This window comes from Cetorhinus maximus, chromosome 2 (genome assembly GCF_964194155.1).
Source record: "Cetorhinus maximus chromosome 2, sCetMax3.hap1.1, whole genome shotgun sequence".
Classification (NCBI taxonomy): domain Eukaryota; kingdom Metazoa; phylum Chordata; class Chondrichthyes; order Lamniformes; family Cetorhinidae; genus Cetorhinus; species Cetorhinus maximus.
In genome coordinates, this window is record NC_135880.1 from 32334527 (window position 1) to 32354508 (window position 19982).

General features: G+C 44.1%; 1 protein-coding gene across 38 annotated transcripts in view; it reads right to left on the minus strand.

Moving 5' to 3' along the window:
* The window catches only part of LOC144693046 (sorbin and SH3 domain-containing protein 2-like), a 486079-nt gene that overhangs the window by 122227 nt on the left and 343870 nt on the right, over window positions 1–19982 (minus strand). For 18 of the 38 annotated variants that reach the window (XM_078562388.1, XM_078562352.1, XM_078562424.1 and 15 more), the window contains 3 exons: window positions 15573–16040; window positions 13001–13142; window positions 5489–5658 (listed from right to left, as the gene is read on the minus strand). In XM_078562388.1, the coding sequence (XP_078418514.1) occupies window positions 5489–5658; window positions 13001–13142; window positions 15573–16040 (780 nt within the window). The remainder of the gene's footprint in view (window positions 1–5488; window positions 5659–13000; window positions 13143–15572; window positions 16041–19982) is intronic. The other 20 variants (XM_078562625.1, XM_078562599.1, XM_078562559.1 and 17 more) reach the window with 3 other exon arrangements.

Sequence of the window (19982 nt, forward strand, 5' to 3'; positions counted from 1 at the left end):
GGAAGAGTCATAGAGAATAGTGATGGGACAAGAAGAGAAACAAAAAAGTGCTTGGAACAGGGGTGTCGCTGCCTGAAAGCAAAAATATGGGAAAAACTGAAGCACGCAAAGGAAAATGAAGAAAAGAACAGGGGCAGAGTTTACGGTCTGAAATTGTTGAACTCAGTGTTGAGTCTGGAAGGCTGTAAAGGGCCTAATCAAAAGACGAGGTGCTGTTCCTTGAGATTACATTGAGCTTCACTGGATGTATAAAGATGTTAGTGTGGGAGCAAGGTGGAGAATTAAAATGACAGGCTACCGAATGCTTGGGCCCATGCTTGTGGACTGAGTGAAGATGTTTCGCAAAGCGGTCACCCAATCTGCATTTGGTCTCCCCGGTGTAGAGGAGACCCCATTGTAGGCAGCGAGTACAATAGACTGAATTGAAAGGAGTGCTTGTAAATGGTCACTTGGTAGTCCAAAATTGAAAATCGCTGAAAACAGAAACCTGTTGCCAGAGCTTTTCATATTGCACTCAACAAGACAAATACAAAAACACCAAATTTCAAACGATCATAACAATTTATATTACAGGGGAAAAGGGTGCTCATTAGTGGGCAAATTGACTGATTAGCCAAGGCAAAGCCATGGAGAAAGCAACAGGAAACTATTGGCTCCCCAAGTTCCTAGGTAATTCAAAAAAGGAACAAGACTTGAACATTTTCCTTTTGTTTGCAGGGAACAGGTCCCTGTGTATGAATGTACATCCCTGCATATTAATACTTCTAGCAAGTGTTAATGAGCCATATTATGAGCTTGCCTGATCATCTTAAACTGGTTGTTAGTGTAGCTATTAGCGCACTCTGGATTGTTCAGCAAGTGCTTCCCAATTGAGGAATCTCCTCTAAAGGCAAAACCCAAAGTAATCTTGAGGAACAGCATCTTGTCTTTCAATTTGGCACTTTACAGCCTTCTGGACTCAACACTGAGTTCAACAATTTCAAACTATAAACTCTGTACCCCCACTTTGTTTACTTTTCTTGCATGTTTCCACTTTTCTCTTATTTTTGCTTTCAGACGGCAGCACAACTGCTCTAGACGCATCTTTTGTTTCTTTGGGTAGAAATTTCCCCCTGATCAGGGCCGCGCCGCCATTTTATGTGGGTGGGCCAATTAAGATCCACCCAGTGTGACGCACGCCCGGAAGCGCTGAGCACTCCTTGCGCAGGCCGGTGGGGTGGGGGGGTTTCCCTGAGTCGGGGCCTGCGCTCTTTCGCGCATATGAGGTTAGCTTAAGTTATGAAACATTGAAGAAAGGGGAAAAAAAAATTTTAAGGACATGTCCCCTCATGTGAAATTGTCACATGAGCTGGGGCATGTCCATTAATTTTTTCAAAAATTTTTATTTAGTTAATAAACCCTTCATGGAACCTCATCCCGCCCGTGGATGAGGTTTCATGAAAAACGTGAAGGCTGCCTGGGCTCTTCATCTGCCCGCCAACCCTAAGGTTGGGACGGGCAGCATTCTTAACAACTTTAATTACTTTCTTAATGGCCTTAATAGGCCTTTGACAGTTCGGCGGGCGCGCAGCGAACTCAGCTGCGCGCCCGCCGAACTGACAATCTAAATGACGCGCGGTGACGTCAGGACACTCGCTCGACGTCACCGCGCGTCATCCTGCACGTCGGCAAGCAGGCCCCGCCCCCCGTCGCCGACCCGAAAATTCTTCCCTTGGTTTCTTTTCTTGCCCCATCGCAATTCCCTTTGGCCCTGGTAAACTAACTCTCCTGTCATTCAATCTCTCCCATCTTTCAGCCTATCACAGGCCTTCCTCTGTCCTTGTCCTGCTCACCCCTTGCTCAAAATCTATTACGTTTTCAACTTTTCCCAGTTCTGATGAAAGGTCATCAACCTGAAATATTTACTTTGTTTCTCTCTCTCCACAAACACTGCCCGGTCTGAGTATTTCCAGCATTTTCTGTTTTTGTTTTGCAACAACAACAGTTCTACCTCAGAATGACCAGAGCTCAGCTTTCTTCAGTATTCCCTGTAAGACACTGGAGCTGAAGCAGTTTCTCAGTCGGGAGAAAATGTTCAAGTGCATTCTTATTTTCCCTCATTGGCCATATTCTTGACATCTAACAGGATGATTAAAGTTTTTAAGGAATTAGCAATACCAACACAATACCAGAGGTAGAGGTAATGATAGCAAGGCCTTGGGGACATCATTGGACGACAATGTAAAGCAAAGCGAACTTAATGACTTGATTAGCTATGGCCAGCAATGTATTTGCAATAACCTTCACAAAAGTAATTCTTTTTTAGTGGGTGGGGGAAAATGGAACAAAAGTGAAACTATCATTGAGGAAGGACTTGTTCAAATTATGATTTCTGCTGTTCCCTTTCACTTGGGTCCTTGGTTTGTATAGTAAACATGTAACCGCGTTGATCGTTTACACAGGGTTTCATGTTACCAATTGATGGCACTGTTTCTTCAGTAGGGAACTGCAAATATTATGGCAGTCACGTTTCTGAATAAGGTAGGTGCTTTGATACTCTGATGTAATTTTCTTTAAGCAATAGGGAAATGGAGAAAAGCAAAATGCTGCGGATGCTGGAAATCTGAAACAAAAACAGAAAATGCTGGAAAAACTCAGCAGGTCTGACAGCGTTTGTGGAGAGAGAAAAACAAAGTTAACGCTTCGAGTCCGTATGGCCCTTCTTCAGGCCCTTCTTCCACTTCTCTTCAGCTTGATAGACTTGGGTTGTTTTCGTCGGAGCAGAGAAGACTGAGGGGCGACCTGATCGAGGTGTACAAGATTATGAGGGGCATGGACAGGGTGGATAGGGAGCAGCTGTTCCACTTGGTTGAAGGGTCAGTCACGAGGGGACACAAGTTCAAGGTGAGGGGCAGGAGGTTTGGTGGGGGGGGGATGTGAGGAAAAACTTTTTTACCCAGAGGGTGGTGACGGTCTGGAATGCACTGCCTGGGAGGGTGGAGGAGGCGGGTTACCTCACATCCTTTAAGAAGTACCTGGATGAGCACTTGGCACGTCATAACATTCAAGGCTATGAGCCAAGTGCTGGTAAATGGGATTAGGCAGGTAGGTCAGGTATTTCTCACGTGTCGGTGCAGACTCGATGGGCCGAAGGGCCTCTTCTGCACTGTGAGATTCTGAAGAAGGGTCATATGGACCTGAAGCGTTAACTTTGTTTTTCTCTCTCTCCACAGACGCAGTCAGACCTGCTGAGCTTTTCCAGCATTTTCTGTTCTTGTTAGGGAAATAGAGAAGGTACATTTATTGTAATTGTTGAAGCTCTCTATGGGAATATTACAGAAAACAGTCGGGGCTAATGATATAACTATAAATTAAGTGCTGGATCCACTGAGAGATAGCAGGTGAGGAAATCAAAATTCACAGCCACATTCATCGTCAGGCTCTTCTATCAATTCCACCAAATTACAAAGTTAATCACTAAATAAAACACTTCACTGTTAAATAGATGTTTTCGTTTTTAAAAGATGCTACAGTGAATATTAAACAAAGTTTGTCACCACAGCCACTCAAACCTAACACCATGGCCTGAATTTTTAAGTTGCCAGGCATGCACGATCGGTGGGCCCAGGAGCGGCTGGGAAACGGACCCCCAACCGCGATTGGCCCCCCGGCCACGATTCCACGTTGGCTGGTCAATTAACGGCCAGCCAGCGTGAAATGCGCACCGAGGAGCTCAGTTCACCAGGGTGAGGGTGGGTGCCGGTGTTATCGTGGGCGCGGGTGAGCACTGCAAGAGCGCCCCCTCAAGGCAGACGGCTGCCTCAAGGAGCTGCATTCCTGCAAAAAATGAAATAAAGCTGTAAAAAGCTGCCAAAAGAAAAAAGAAAAAATCCATGCATCACAACCAAGCACCTGAAAGCATACTTCATAAAAATGCTGTCCACGGATATTTATTATGGTCTGATTTCCTAAGAGAGATTTCGTCTTGCCCTTGGGTGAGGTTTGATGAAAAACGTAAAGGCCGCCTGGCCGATTCGCCGCCAAACATAAGGTTGGACGGGCCATGATAAATCGCAGATAATTGCGCCGTTAATGGGTTTAATTGCCTGCTTAATAACCAGCAGGGGCACTTTCGGCTTCTGTGTGTGCATGATGACATCGGGACGCTCGCCAGACGTTATCTCCTGCGATTTTACGCCTGCTTGCCCACGGGACATAAAATTCTGCCCCATGAGACACATGGTAAACTCGTGATCAGGATCAGGGCATCTGGAGTCACAGGGCAGATAGCAGAATGGATAACAAATTGGCTACAAAACAAAGTAGAGAGTATGGTGTTAATGACTCAGGCTGGGAAAAGATGGGATGTGGTGCTCCACTGGGATTGGCGTTGGGACCAGTGTTGTTTACAATTTACAATATTGGTTTTGGCAGAGGAATTCTAAGTACAATTTCAAAATTTGCAGACAACACCAAATTAAAAGGTGTGGTTAACACAAAGGAAGAACTTGACAACGTACAGAAAGACATAAATAAACTTGCACAATAGTTGGCAAACAAATTTCTATATAGCTTAGTGTGGATAGCAATAGCATGAAGCTGAAAAAAAATCATCTAGTAGTGTCACTAGTGTGGAGCATTGCACTCTATGGCCCGGATTTTCACCACAACAGAGAGCCTCTCCATCGTGGTGAAAATCCCGGAAATGGCCAAAAATTCTAAGTCCCACCACCGAACCTGGCATTTCCCATCAATGCAGGAGTGGGACTGGAGTCAGGCCTGGGTTTGCGCATGCACAATTTGCACATGCAGCTGACCATCCGCCTCCACTGAAGTGGGACTATGGAAGACCAGGAGTGTGGAATCCAGACCATGCAGATTAGGGCAGGTAAGAGGAAGTCTGAACTTGGTGGATTCTTATGGATCACCTTTGGATAGGGTCCTGGGACACCTTTGGGCGAGGTAAGGCACAAGTTATTAAGGCCCATAAAAAAAAGGAAACAAACACTTTGATTCATATCTGGAGGAGGAGAGTTGAAAAGCAGGGAAATTATGTTAAACTTTTTTTTAAAATTGCAGAGGCTTTGATTAAGGTACAATAAAGATAAACAAGGATGATGCTGGATCTAAGAGGGTGTACTTAACAGGAAAAGCTGAATGGACTGGGAATTGATTCTTGAGAAAAAAATGGAGACAGAGAGGTGACCCCATACAGGTTTAAGATAATGAAGGTGGAAAAAACATTTCCACTTGTGGGACAAACCAGAATGAGAGGCCATTAATATGGATAGTCACTAGTATATCCAATAGGGAATTGTTTCTAATTTTCTTGGCCATGTACAAATTGAGACTCGAATGTAAACCTTATCCACTCATTATTTCTTGGCTTAAAACCGTGACCAGAATTCAACAGCGGGAGAAGTTTGGGAAGTAATGGCCATGCAGCAAAAAAATAACTTGATAGAGCCAAAAAAAATTAAGAGAGTGAAAAAGAGAAAGATATTCCTACCGTCCTTATGGCTATAGGTATTCCAGATTCATCAACAGGGCCAATTCCTGCATAATGCGGTGCTTTAATTACCGTGACTTTCTTCTCCTCTTCCAACGTTCTGTAAACCGGCTCTATGCTCATGACATCTGCGCCAAGTGACTTGCTTTGCTGTGAAGTATTCAGGTTCTCTGTGAGGAAAGGAATATTAAGTTGTGTAAGAAATAAGTACAAAAATCAACAAGGCGCATCCTTTAGTGACTGGTTATAAGTGTGCTCTGTGGATTAGGGCATTGGGGACTGGTTGTCCCTCTTTATATGGTCAGCTTCAGGCTCCTCAACTCAAAATTCAGAATTTCTCATACCACGTAATTTAAGAATGGGTTTAGTGTCTGCCTCATTGCTGCTGCTGCAGTACATCTATTGTACAATTCATTCTCAACTTGAATCTCAAGTTCTGTAGGAAGAACACATTTACTTAGAAAACCTCCGGCCCCATTCATTCCAGCAGCTTTGAGATTTTAAAATAAACTCAATAACACGTTTCAGTCAGAAGCATCAGGATTGGGTTAAATTTAATCTGTTCCCCCAAGTGACATAAGTTGAACATTTTCATATTTTGCACTCAAAGTTAGGTCACCTGGAGTTTAGCCCTCATGGAGGGGAAAGTCCCCTCCATAAAAATATTTGAAATATGGATTAAAAAATAAATCATTTCTCTAATAGAGTCTTCAAATGTTAAATAATATGCATAACATAGCATCATTTCTGGGCAAAATCATATTTTTTTAAATTCATTTACGGGATGTGGGCTTCGCTGGCTGGGCCAGCATTTATTGCCCATCCCTGGTTGCCCTCGAGAGTGGTGGTGAGCTGCCTTCTTGAAACGCTGCAGTCCAAGTGGTGTAGGTACACCCACAGTGCTGTTAGGAAGGGAGTTCCAGGATTTTGACCAGTGACAGTGAAGGTACGGCAATATATTTCCAAGTCAGGATGGCGAGTGGCTTGGAGGGGAACTTCCAGTTGGTAATGTTTCCATGTATCTGCTGCCTTTGTCCTTCTAGATGGTAGCGATCGTGGGTTTGGAAGGTGCTGTTTAAAGAGCCTTGGTCATGGGTTTAGAGGGTGCTGTCAAAAGCGCCCTGGTGAGTTCCTGCAGTGCACCTAGTAGATGGTACACCCTGCTGCTACTGGGGGGGTAGGGGGGGTAGTCTCTCGTTGAAGAGATGCATCCTGCAGCCTTCTACGTATTCCGGGAAATTTGTTCTGGCATTGGGAAAGAGGAATCATCGGAACAGGCTTAACTGCTGGAGGTAGTTTTAAGACACTCACCAAAAACTGAGGAAAGTGCCTGCAGACAGTCACTTGAAGTTACTACTCTGTGAAACAGGGATATAGGAACCCATTGGAAGCTGGGAGCAACTGTAGAATGCTAGCTATGTGGGCTGTAATTACAATGAGTGTGTGATGTGTGGTAAGTATAAAAAGGGAATATCCCTCCCTGTAGTTTAAAGTTGCCTTCAATGAAAATAGTATTTAGTCAATATTGTTTTTAGTCATTTGTTACAGTAAAAGTTTTAAAGCATGAAATCTTGCCGTATCATTCTTTCAACTATGAAATGGAAGTTTGAATCTCTTTTTAAAAATAATAGGTCTCTCCAGGGATCATAACATTCCCCCCACCACACAGGCTCTTTTCAACCCACACACCACACCTCTGCTATACTCTCACTCAGTAGACCCTCTTCCCGACCCCCTCCCCCATACTCACTCACTCAGCTGTCCCTCTATTCAAGACCCCTCCCCCACACTCAGTCAACAGTCCTTCTTCCTAAACAAAAACAGAATTACCTGGAAAAACTCAGCAGGTCTGGCAGCATCGGCGGAGAAGAAAAGAGTTGACGTTTCGAGTCCTCATGACCCTTCAACAGCCGATGCTGCCAGACCTGCTGAGTTTTTCCAGGTAATTCTGTTTTTGTTTTGGATTTCCAGCATCCGCAGTAGTTTTTTGTCCTTCTTCCTAACCCTATCTTTCATTCACTCATCCCTTTCCTCCCCACCCAGCCACCCACTTAGCCTCTCCCTCCCCAACCACTCCACTCATCCTCTCCCCACTCACTTACCCCCTCCCTCACTCTTCTCCTTTTCCCGCACACCCAGATTTCACAACCTTCCCCAGACTCAGCCCCTTGCCACTGCCACTGACCATGCTGCCTGTAGGCGGCTGTGGCTCCACCTTAGCCGGTGCCCACTTGGCTCTGCACTGCTTGGGAAGGGAAAACAACCTTCCCGTGGAGCAGGAGCCCAGTGCCCGGGGTCTCAGGCCCCTGTGGAGTGGGCAACTTTGCCTCTTCCATCACTGCCCAAAACAGAAAACCAGTAAAACTTGGAAATGAAGGTAAAAGTTGTCCGAACCAGTTTTGCATACCTTAAAAAGGAACTCCAGTCTTATAGATTTTTTAAAATTTGCAAATCCCAGTAAAACTGGTTTTTCCCCTCTGGGTGGGCGCTTGGGTAATGCCAGGGTCACGGGTAGGCCGAGGCAGAGGCGGTGTAAAGTGGCAGCTGCCGCCAAGGATAGGATGTGCCCGAGACCATGGCCGGCTGGAATTTCCCCCTCAGTCCCAGGACAAGAGATGGAGCCTTAAGCCGAGCTGTGGTTGGATAGGGGCCATGTCACTACATCAGTAACGGGGCCTCGGATTGGGCGAGGAGGTCCAACCCTCCTGCACTGGAAGGAGTGACTCCTGCAGCGGAGGCAGCACCAGGGAGACAACCCAGCGCAAGAAGGAACTCTTCAGGCTGCACATGGGAGCAGCAGCTACTGGGGGCATGGCCTCTGAATAAATCACAGAGGGTGTGTCATTGGGGCTGTAACTGGGTTAACTGGGGATCAAAACAAGACCCCACCGATCGGGCGTAAAATAGCATGCGGTGATGTTGGGTGAGCATCCGAATGTCATCACGCACTCGCATGATATTTCGGTTGGTGGGCGCGCACTAGAGTCAGCAGCACACCCGCCGACAATTAACAGGCCCGTTAAGGTCATTAATGTATTAATTAAGAGTAATTTTTCACTGCCCGGCCAACCTTCGAGTTGGCTGGCGGGCAAATCATCCAGGCAGCCTTTGGATTTTTGAGGAAACCTCATCCATGGGTAGGATGAGGTCTCCGAGATTAATTAAAAAGATGTTTTGACAGAATTTTTATTAACTATATGTTCAGGTGAGTGAGTCCTATGAGGGGACATTTTTTTTCTGCATTCCACAATCTTTATTTTTGTTTTTAAAATTCTTCGGCTCCTGAGGCAGCTCTCTGCCTTCAGGGAGCTTTCATTGCGCGTTCCCCCCCCCCACCTGCGCTGACTTCAGCGCTCGCCCTCCTCCTATCCCCACCCCAGAAGTGCTGAGCATTGCAGCGCGCCCTTCACGCTGGCTGGCTGTTAATTGGCCAGTCAGCGTGAAATCACGGTTGGGGGTGGGGGCGGGAACTCGCTCGCAGGTGGCGGCCTGTTCCCCGGCTGCTCCCGGGCCCGCCCACCACGCCAGCCCAACCACATGAAAATCCTGCCCCGAGTGTCACCCATCCCTGGCCCAGCCTCAGCTCACCTGCTGCTGCCGAAACCCACACTCACGCTCCCGTCATCGTGATGCAACAATTCCGTATTCTCCAGCCTGGCCTTCCATCCGGTACCCTCCATGAATTTCAGCTCATCCAAAGCTCCACAGCTCACCCCTACGCCACACTTCACCCTGCTCATCCGTCACCCCTGTTCTCAATGGTCTATTTTAACATACTCAAATTTAAAATTCTCACCCCTAGTTTTCAAACCTTTCATAGCATCATCTCTCATTACTTCTGTAACACCCTGTAAACCTTATCCAAAACTTCCACTCCTCTGACTCCACCTCCCTTCGCCCCACCATTGGTGGGCACATCTTCTGGCATCGACTCTTAATCACTCTTTCTGTCCTCTATGCAGAGATACCATTCCTGTCTCACAACTCCTCCCACCCTCACCCTCCAAATTAGCTTATTTTCAACTGCATTATGAGTTCTGACAATGCTGACATTACAGTTATCCTCAAATGAGGCAATATTAGTTCCAGTGAGAATAAAACTAAATGGGTTGTTTGTCACTCATGTGGTCAGTGCTTCCACATCCACAAAAGGAAGCCTCGGTTAGAATAAATGGATGCCCGACATTTGGTAAAACACAACCTTTTGTTATTTCCTTGGGTAACTGGTTTAGCTAATAATAAATGATGAACATGTATATGTCTGGGGTTTCACCCATTTTGACATGAGGTGTTAGTACATGTGTCCATTAAATGTATATTTACCCATCACTCCCCATTCTACATTCAAGCACATGAACCTACTGCTGCCCAAACAGCAGCATTCATTAGTGGCATTAAATCATCTGACTTCTTCATATCTTTTATTTCCTTTTGTTTTTTAAGAAAGGAAACCACATGGATTTAAAACGGTAAAGGATTTCGTTTCACCAGTACCACTGGAGAGAGAGTAACAAATTCAAGATTACTGTTCTCAGGGGGAGTTTTTACAACGTTGTGAGCTTAGGGTTTTTTTTTTAAATCCTGAAAAATTTGTTGACCAACTGAGATACCAACTGTGATGTTCAGAACGTTCTCTGGGTGGGGACTTCAATGTCCATCACCAAGAGTGGCTCGGCAGCACCACTACTGACTGAGCTGGTCCAGTTCTAAAGGACATAGCTGCTAGACTTGGTCTGTGGCAGGTGGTGAGGGAATCAACAAGAGGGAAAAACATACTTAAACTCATCCTCACCAACCTGCCTGCCGCAGATGCATCTGTCCATGACAGTATCAGTAGGACTGACCACTGCACACAATCATTGTGGAGACGAAGTCCCGCCTTTACATTGAGGATACCCTCCATTGTATTGTGTGGCACTACCACCGTGCTAAATGGGTTAGGTTTCAAACAGATCTAGCAACTCAAGACTGAGCATCCATGAGGTGCTGTGGGCCACCAGCAGCAGCAGAATTGTACCTTGAACACAATCTGTAAACTCATGGCCCAGCATATCCCCCACTCTACCATTACCATCAAACCAGGGGATCAACCCTGGTTCAATGAAGAGTGCAGGAGGGCATGCCAAGAGCAGCACCAGGCATACCTAAAAATGAGATGTCAACTTGGTGAAGCTATAAGTCAGGACCACTTGCGTACCAAACAGCATAAACAACAAGTGATAGACAGAGCAAAGCGATCCCACAACCAACAGATCAAATCTAAGCTCTGCAGTCCTGTCACATCCAGTAGTGAATGGCAGTGGACAATTAAACAACTCACTGGAGGAGATGGCTCCACAAGTATCACCATCCTCAATGATGGAGGAGCCCAGCACATCAGTGCAAAAGATAAGGCTGAAGCATTCGCAAAAATCTTAAGCCAGAAGTGCCAAGTGGATGATCCATCTTGGTTTCCTCCGGAGGTCCCCAGCATCACAGATGCCAGTCTTCAGCCAGTTCAATTCACTCCACGTGATATCAGGAAATGGCTGAAGGCACTGTATACTGCAAAGGCTATGGGCCCTGACAACATTCCAGCAATAGTACTGAAGACTTGAAGATAGTACTCCAGAACTTGCCACGCCCGTAGCCAAGCTGTTCCAGTACAGCTACAACACTGGCATCTACCCGGCTATGTGGAAAATTGCCCAGGTGTGTCCTGTGCACAAAAAGCAGGACAAGTCCAACCCGGCCAATTACACCCCCATCAGTCTACTCTCCATCATCAGCAAAGTAATGGAAGGGGTCATCAACAGTGCTATCAAGCGGCATTTGCTTTGCAATAACCTGCTCACTGATGCCCAGTTTGGGTTCCGCCAGAGCCACTGAGCTCCTGACCTCATTACAGCCTTGGTTCAAACATGGACAAAAGAGCTGAACTCCCGAGGTGAGGTGAGAGTGACTGCCCTTGACTTCAAGGCAGTATTTGACCGAGTGTGGCATCAAGGAGCCCTAGCAAAACTGGAGTCAATGGGAATCGGGGGAAAACGCTCTGCTCGTTGGAGTCATACCTAGCACAAAAGAAGATGGTTGTAGTTGTTGGAGGTCAGTCTTCTCAGCTCCAGGACATCACTGCAGGAGTTCCTCACGGTAGTGTCCTAGGCCCAACCATCTTCAGCTGCTTTATCAATGACCTTCCTTCCATCATAAGGTCAGAAGTGGGGATGTTCGCTGATGATTGCACAATGTCCAGCATCATTCACAACTCCTCAGATACTGAAGCGGTCCATGCCCAAATGCAGCAAGACCTGGACAATATTCAGGCTTGGACTGACAAGTGGCAAGTAACATTCGCGTCATACAAGTGTCATACAACCATCTCCAACAAGAGAGAATCCAACCATCGCCCCTTGATGCTCAATGGAATTACTATCACTGAATCCCCTACTATCAACATCCTCAGGGTTACCATTGACCAGAAACTGAACTGGACTAGCCATATAAATACTGTGGCTACAACAGCAAGTCAGACGCTAGGAATCGTGCAACAAGTAACTCACCTCCTGACTCCCCAAAGCCTGTCCAACATCTACAAGGCACAAGTCAGGAATGTGATGGAATATTCCCCACTTGCCTGGATGAGTGTAGCTCCTACAACACTGAAGAAGCTGGACACTCTCCAGGACAAAACAGTCCATTTGATTGGCACCACATGCACAAACAAACAAACACTCCCTCCACCACCGACGCAAAGTAGCAGCAGTGTGTGCCATCTACAAGATACACTACAGGAATTCATCAAGGCTCCTTAGATAGCACCTTCCAAACCTGTGACGACTACCATCTAGAAGGACAAGGGAAACAGATAGATGGGAACACCATCACCTGGGAGTTCCCCTACAAGTCACTCACCATCCTGACTTGGAAATATATCGCCGTTCCTTCACTGTCGCTGGGTCAAAATCCTGGAACTCCCTTTCAAACAGCACTGTGGGCATACCTACACCACATGGACTGCAGAGGTTCAAGAAGGCAGCTCACCACCACCTTCTCAAGGGCAACCAGGGATGGGTAATAAATGCTGGCCCAGCCAGCGAAGCCCACATCCCGTGAATGAATAATTTAAAAAAAATAATGTTTTTCTTTTCATCATTTAATCAAAAAACAAATACCCATAGAACATGAAAACAGTTAATACAGTAATAATTTAACAAAATATTCCAATGTTTGACATTTAATTATTTAGAACTTTAAATTGGGAGTAAATTTGAGTCTTTAACTATTTCATATTAACCAAAACTGTTACTCATTTATTAGATAAATTCTATGGTAATAAAACTACAAACACGAGTGCCCTTGAGATTTTCAACCGTGTAAGAATACTGACTACAGTTACATTTTTGTGTATGAAGCAAATGTCACTGAACAATATAGGTCATTGTTACAGATTAAACTGACAGCTGTGTGCCGCATGATTAATTCAAAGCTTTTAACACAATTGCACAAAGTAAACATTGCACAGAAACAGCTTACCCATGGTTCTGCTGTGTTGCATTGCAACAATGTTTGGATTTACTGAAGGTGCCAGAGAGTAAGCTGATGATGGTGAGAAGGACCTTTGCAAATAGCTCATTGGACTGCCACTATCAGTACGAGAATTTCCATTCACCGCCATCTGTGTGCAGCAAGAACAAACAGACCATTATGAACGCCCAGCGATTAATTAGCGCTACTTTTATCAGAAGAGGAGGACGTAAGACTTTGTTATCCAGAAAAGGTAACAGTAGGGATGTGATTAATACGTACAGGAACACACACAGGTCACGAGAGTGAGTATAGAGTGCCATCTGATTATCAAGATTGCTGATGTGAATACAGTGAGCTTTCCTCCACCTCAAAGCATTCCAACCATCCAGTCAAATGCTTCCACACACAACTGCAGTCTTCCAGGCAGGGATGCCATTTCTGTCAAACAATTTCCCCCACTCTCCAAATTAGTTCGGTGTCAACTGCATTATGGTTCCGACAATGCTAACATGACAGTTATCCCCAAATGAGGCAATATTAGTTCCAATGAAAATAAAACTAAATGTGTTGTTTGTCACCTCATGCAGTCACCACATCCACAGAAAGAAATCTGGGTTAGAATAGGATAAACAGCGAAAATGCCTGCGAAATTTTGTAAAACACAACTTTGTTATTTTCTTGGGTAACTGTTTTAGCTAATAATGAATGACGAACATTGGGTTTCACCCATTTTGACATGAGGTGTTTGTGCATGTGTCCATTAAATGTATATTTACCTAACACTCGCTCTTCTACATTAAACGCCACACACCTACAGATGCCCCACCACCATAATTCATTAGTGCCATTAAATCATCTGACTTCTTTCATTTCCTTTTTAAAAAAAAATCACATTGGTTTAAAACAATAAAGGATTTATTTTCAACGCAGAGAGATTAACAAAATTTTTTTTTATTCGTTCATGGGATGTGGGCATTGCATAATCTTGAAGGTTTGTATTAGCTTTTTAAAAAATATTCATTGAGATATTACCCATCCCCAGTTGCCCCCTAGTTCAGAGGGCATTTAAGAGTCAACCATATTGCTGTGGACCTGGAGTCACATGTAGGCCAGACCAGGTAAGGACAGCAGATTTCCTTCCCTAAAAGGACATTAGTGAACCAGATGGGTTTTTACAATGATCAATGGTTTCATGGTCATCATTAGACTTTTTATTCCAGATTTTTATTGAATTCAAATTCCACCATCTGCCGTGGTGGGATTTGAACCCGGGTCCCCAGAGCATCAACCTGGGTCTCCCTGAGTCTCTGAATTACTAGTCCAGCAACAATACCACTTTGCCATCGCCTCCCGAATTCAAAATTAACATTCCCAGAGGGGATTTTACAATGTGGTGAAATAGCGTTTTTTTTTAAGAAACAAACTATGAAAGTCTGACTATCTGTGGAAAGTTGGTTCAACAGTGAACTAAGTAGATCTGTATCTGCCTCTATCTAGAGCCTTTCTTGCTTGAACCTCTCTACACATGGCCATTTCTTCAAGGGGACGTCAAACTCAAGAAGAATATGCTTGAGCTGAACTCAATCTGTGCTCAGGGATGTTGCTGAATTTCTTAATCTTTAAGTACTTCTGTGTTTATCTGCACAATAAGCGCAGAAGTATTTAAAGATTAAGAAATAGTTATAGCTCTTTAATACTTCCTTTGTAGCAAGGTAAACATGGTGAGGATTTCCTGTTCTAAGACTCCTTCCAGAAGCTGCTGGTTTCCAATATTTGACAGAAACAGAATCACAGAACTGATAAACGAAGATAGACCAGAAGAAGAAAGCACAGTTCAATTATAATTTATCATAAATCATTGAGAAAATGGAGATCAGTACCTTCCACAGCAGTTTTATCTGTGCTTCCAGCACTCGGAAGAAGAGATTTTGATACCAAAGGGCCCAATATTCCTTGACATATTAAAAATGTTTGCAAACTTTCATTGTAATTTCACAGTTTGTAAAGGTCTTGATAAAATTGATTGTATTTACCCTAGTCACACTGATCATGGCTATTCTAAAGACCCTGAGGTAAAATAATGGTTAAAACACGCATATTTTGAGTGAGACTTAAGAAGCCTTTCGGATCAGTCTTGATTTGAATTAGGTTTTTAGTATCTGTAATATAAGGGATTCATTAAATAGTATGTTGCACATATCACAATTAAACAAACAAAAATTACACAGCATAAGTTCAGAAAACCTTGGCAAATTCCTAACCGTGGTAAACATTTTAATTGGCCCACTTTGTTTCCAGATCCTTTTTTAAAAGAGTGTTGTATAGCACAATAAGATGCACCACAGTTATGTGAATAAACCAGACTAACAAAAAGGACATCCATTATTGCTAATTGACAAACTGTTAGTAGATACCAGTGATGGCAGGTGGCACAGGTGGGAGGTGAATCACATGAGCAAAGAGCAACACAATATAGAACATGCAGACACTTTGAACACGAGAGGCTTGGTTATGCTTATTCCCTACTGCAATTATGCCACCTGGTTTAGCAAGGTGGGTTAATAGGAAGGGTAATTACATGAGCGGGAGCAGTAGTGGTGGTGGTTGTATCATCAGTTATTGCGGACATCCGACTCAGGGTTGGGGATGGAGTGTCAGAATGATCCGTGGTGTCGTAGCCACAGGTATGCAGCTCATCTAGAATGGCCGTGGAGGACTCACTTAGGTTGCAAGACGAATATTCACTCAGAGTGGAGTCAGTAACAAACAAAGAAACTTCATTCGGGTTTGTGAAAAGATTCGTGGTCAGGGAAGGAAAACTGTAAGATGACAGGGTAGGATAGCGGGCCTTCTGAAGGTGGGAAGGGATGTAGTCATCGAAGGTTGGCAAGGTAGCTGGCTCTTGCTCCACACCATAGTGAGGTGAGAGAAAAGTCCTGTTAGTAGGTAGCAGAAGAAGAGGTGAAGCAACGTCTGGTGAGATTTGCCGGCATCCCTGTGATGTATTAATCTTGGATGCCATTTTCTCTTCTGACTGATTTTCAGGCTGAAGGAGGGAGAATATTATGGGTGTAAACACAAGAACAAGTTATTAAATGCTGGGGAAAATTAATCTAACAGTCTTCCAAACAATGCCTTCAGTTAATTCTCATTGATTGTAGATTGTATTAAAACAAAATAACATCATTGTCTCACTGTGTGCCTTTATTGTGCTGTTAAGGGTGATTATGACAGAATTTGCACGTACATTTTTATAATCCATTTCTAAGCTGTTTCAAATGTACAAAAGAACAATTAGGTCCATCACACTACACTAGTGTCGAAGAGCCTGGTGCTGACCAGCATTCAGTTGCTCTAAATCATGGATCTCATATGCTTTTAATGGCATATGCTAACCACACAGTTGAGTAGAGATAGGAATCAGGTACCAAATCCATTCCAAAAAAAAATACACCAACATATTTTCCTGTTTGTTAAAACAGGCACTTTGGTGTCGTGAAACCCAAAACAAATGTACAGGTTCAAAAACTCTTACTTGAACAAAATTTTCCTTTGCAGAATATATGATTAAAAGTCCCAAGGTATCATGGCTAAGAGTTTTATAAGACTCCCGTTTTATAAAATCTATTAACATTCATACCGTAGAAAACTGACAGCTTATTCATCCAAGTGACTAGAAATTAAATATGTGGATTTCCTTGCAAACATAAATTTTTCTCCACGATGCAATTAAAGTTTATTTTTATAACTGGTGCAGTGAATGAATCCCTTGGGATCTACACCAGACTGCCAGCGGTGCAGCTACTTACAACGTGAAAACATCTAACGTATATCATGATTTGTGAATAAAAGTTATATATAGCTTGCCAACGTTAAAACAAAATTTAGACAAACCATTGGATGCAGAATCTACAAGTACCAGTATCTACAATTAAAGTGACATTTAACAGGGCTGAATTTTTTTTATCGAGTCAGAATGAATTGGGAGTCCTATAAAAATTGGGTGGGGGGGGGGCCATTCCTGTCAAAAGCCCACTTCCAACACTCCCAGCCTGGCTGGCCCCCTTACGGGGGTAGGCATGTCCTACTCCTCCGCAATGTTCATGGAGTCTGACCAGGTTTTTAAAAGAGTCGTAGTTCACAGACCTTCAGGAGGAGTCATAAACCCAAAGTCTGCATGAGGGGACCTTTTAGACGGTGAATTCAAAAGGTCCTTCTTATGTCAAGCTATGCCTCCCACTCAATCCCTTTGGCCCTTCAGAATGTCACGAAAAACCGATTACAATTTTGAATTACTTACGGGAGTATAGAACTTAAGGAAGACGTATGTATTTTTAAAGAAATACGAGCAAGGACACTGAGCAAAAGATGGCTGATAATGTAAATGGACCACTTGCTGGAAAAATTCCTATTTGGATTATACCAACAGATCTGTCCTGAGAGAACATGGAATGTTGCACCTGAAAAGGTGTCATGGCCTTCTTCAAGCAGAGACACTTGAAAGGAAGATAGTAAAGACGCAAAAAACTGAACTTTAATCTCCTGTGGTTGCAGAGATAAAAGACTGATTACCACATCTCAGTAGTCATCTAAAATCCATCTCCTGTTGATTCACATCTCAGAACGTGTAAAATAGTCGGAGATCAAAGAAAACAGATTCTGGGCACAAGACTTTTTTTTTCCCCTTACAGGAATACACAGGGAAAAAATGGGTTAAAAAGCTAGATGCAGAGCGGTGCAAGTGTGTGCTCATATGCTGTGGGAATGACAGCACAAGACGACCAACTAGTCACCCCTGCAATTGCAGGCAAAGTCTCTCTCTCTCTCTCTTGCTCGAAGTGCGGGCACTTAAAGAAGAAACCACAATCAAAAAGGAGATAGGACAGCTTGTTCCACTAACCTGCAAAACCAAGTATCTCCAAACCACTGTGAAAATGCCAAAGTCAGCTCTACCAGAATCACCCAACTTAATGGCTGCAATGTTTCGCCATCACTGCCTCATGGACAAGCCAAAGACTGATTCGTATATCTTTTAAAACTTTTATTTGGACTCTTAATTTCTCACTTCTGATCGGTGTGTATGGGCGCTGAATTTTTATTATTTTTCTCGGGTTTTTAGTAACTAATAAACTTACTCTTTCTTTGACTCAAGAAAGCCTGGTTAAATTGGCTCCTTCTGAAATATAAATGCATTTGGACTGAGAAAAAGTATTCACGGGAGAAAAGATCTTTTTCAAAATAACCTTGTTGTGACAAACCAAGAAGGTTGAATAAAGGAAAGGGAGCCAACGCATTCCTCCTCACCCGGGAGCATAACAAAATTGGGTTCCTGTTGGGGAAATTAACAAACTCGGGGACCTCATCCAGAGAGCGGTTGTAACAATATTCCCATGCCAGGCTATGCCCCTCCACCCACACCCCTATGGCCCCTTATGTCCCCTATGCCCCCCACCCACCCTCTGTAGCCCTTCATCTCCCTATGCTAAGCCATTTCCCTCCACCCACCCAAAGTCCCTCATGTCCCACGCATAGCTTGGCATTGGTGGTATGGGGGCCATACTGGGTTAGTGGGGGGCATGAGGTGGCATGGAGAGTGTGTAAGGGGGAGGGCTGGCAAGCCTTTGTGCTTTTATAATAACTGGGGTGAAGTCGCACAGCACTGGGACGGGTCTCTTAAACAGCTTGTCTTGACACCCGAAAGCCCCTGTTGCTGTCTCTGCCCTTTTTTCTTTTTTAATTCATTCACGCGACGTGGGCTTTGCTGGCTGGGCCAGCTTTTATTGCCCGTCCCTAGTTGCCCTCGACAAGGTGGGTCAGCTGGCCCATCTCCAGCCTGCACCCGCCCCCGGCAATGAAGATCCCGCGGGCATTCTCACCCGAGGCCGGGGGGGGCCAAGCCGGGAATTTTCTCGTGACCCACCTTAGGCGATGGACATCAAGCCATCATTTTCTATGATTGATTTCAACCTCAGTATTTTTACTTTTTTTTATTAAGATCACCAATCCATGAGAAGTGGCAAGTTTCGATTGCAACTTCAATGCCAGCAAACTTCTTTAAATATAAATACAGAATATCATTTTAAAATTGTTCAAGACTGACCTGGAAAATTTCAGGAAAAAGTTGACTTTAAAATTTAAACAACTCTTTTCCCCACCGTCCTTGATGGCAAAATATTCACAGCAAGGGCAATTAGGGACGGCAACAAATGCTGGCCTGGATGATGATGTTCACGTCCCAGGAACAACAAAAAAAAGAGAATCAGAGCTGGAAATATAGGCTGAGCCACGCAGGACAGTTATAGCTTTGGCAAAGTTCAGCTGAGGAAAGTTCTGGTTGAATTTGGTATCACATTGAACTGGCAGCAACAGACCTTAACTTTCTATATTCCAGGGATACAGTGTAAATCTCCACTAAACTGTCCCATCAAAAAACTGCTCGGCCCAATACAGCAGGGGTGGGGTTAGAAACAGTAAATCCCCCTCTTCCCTGTTTCATCAAACACTGCAAGGGCATGTGTGCTGATGTGATAACCTATCACTCGTTCAATATTTCAATCCTTTTTTTTTAAATCGATATTGATTTCGGTAAGCACCTTGGGATGTTTTACTTTGTTAAATGTGCTATATAAATGTACACTGTTGCTCTAAATTGTGAGCTTAAACATTTCACAGTCACGGAGAAGGCCTCGATCCCATCTTGTCCTCAACTGCGGCTGTCAACTGTGACCCCAGACCCACAGCAATGTGGTTGACTCTTATATGCCCTCTGAACAAAGGCAATTCGGGAGGGGCAATAAATGCTGGCCTAGCTAGTGATGCCCACATCCCGGGAATAATAAAAAAAACTGCACCCCCAAGATGAACTTTAGTAGGTGGAGGGTGACTGATCAACTTAGAGATACTCTTTCCCCTGCCCTGACCCCGTGAGGTTGAAGTCACTTCCACTCTAGCCGAGATTTAATATATTTAATATCAAAACTGGAGCTTT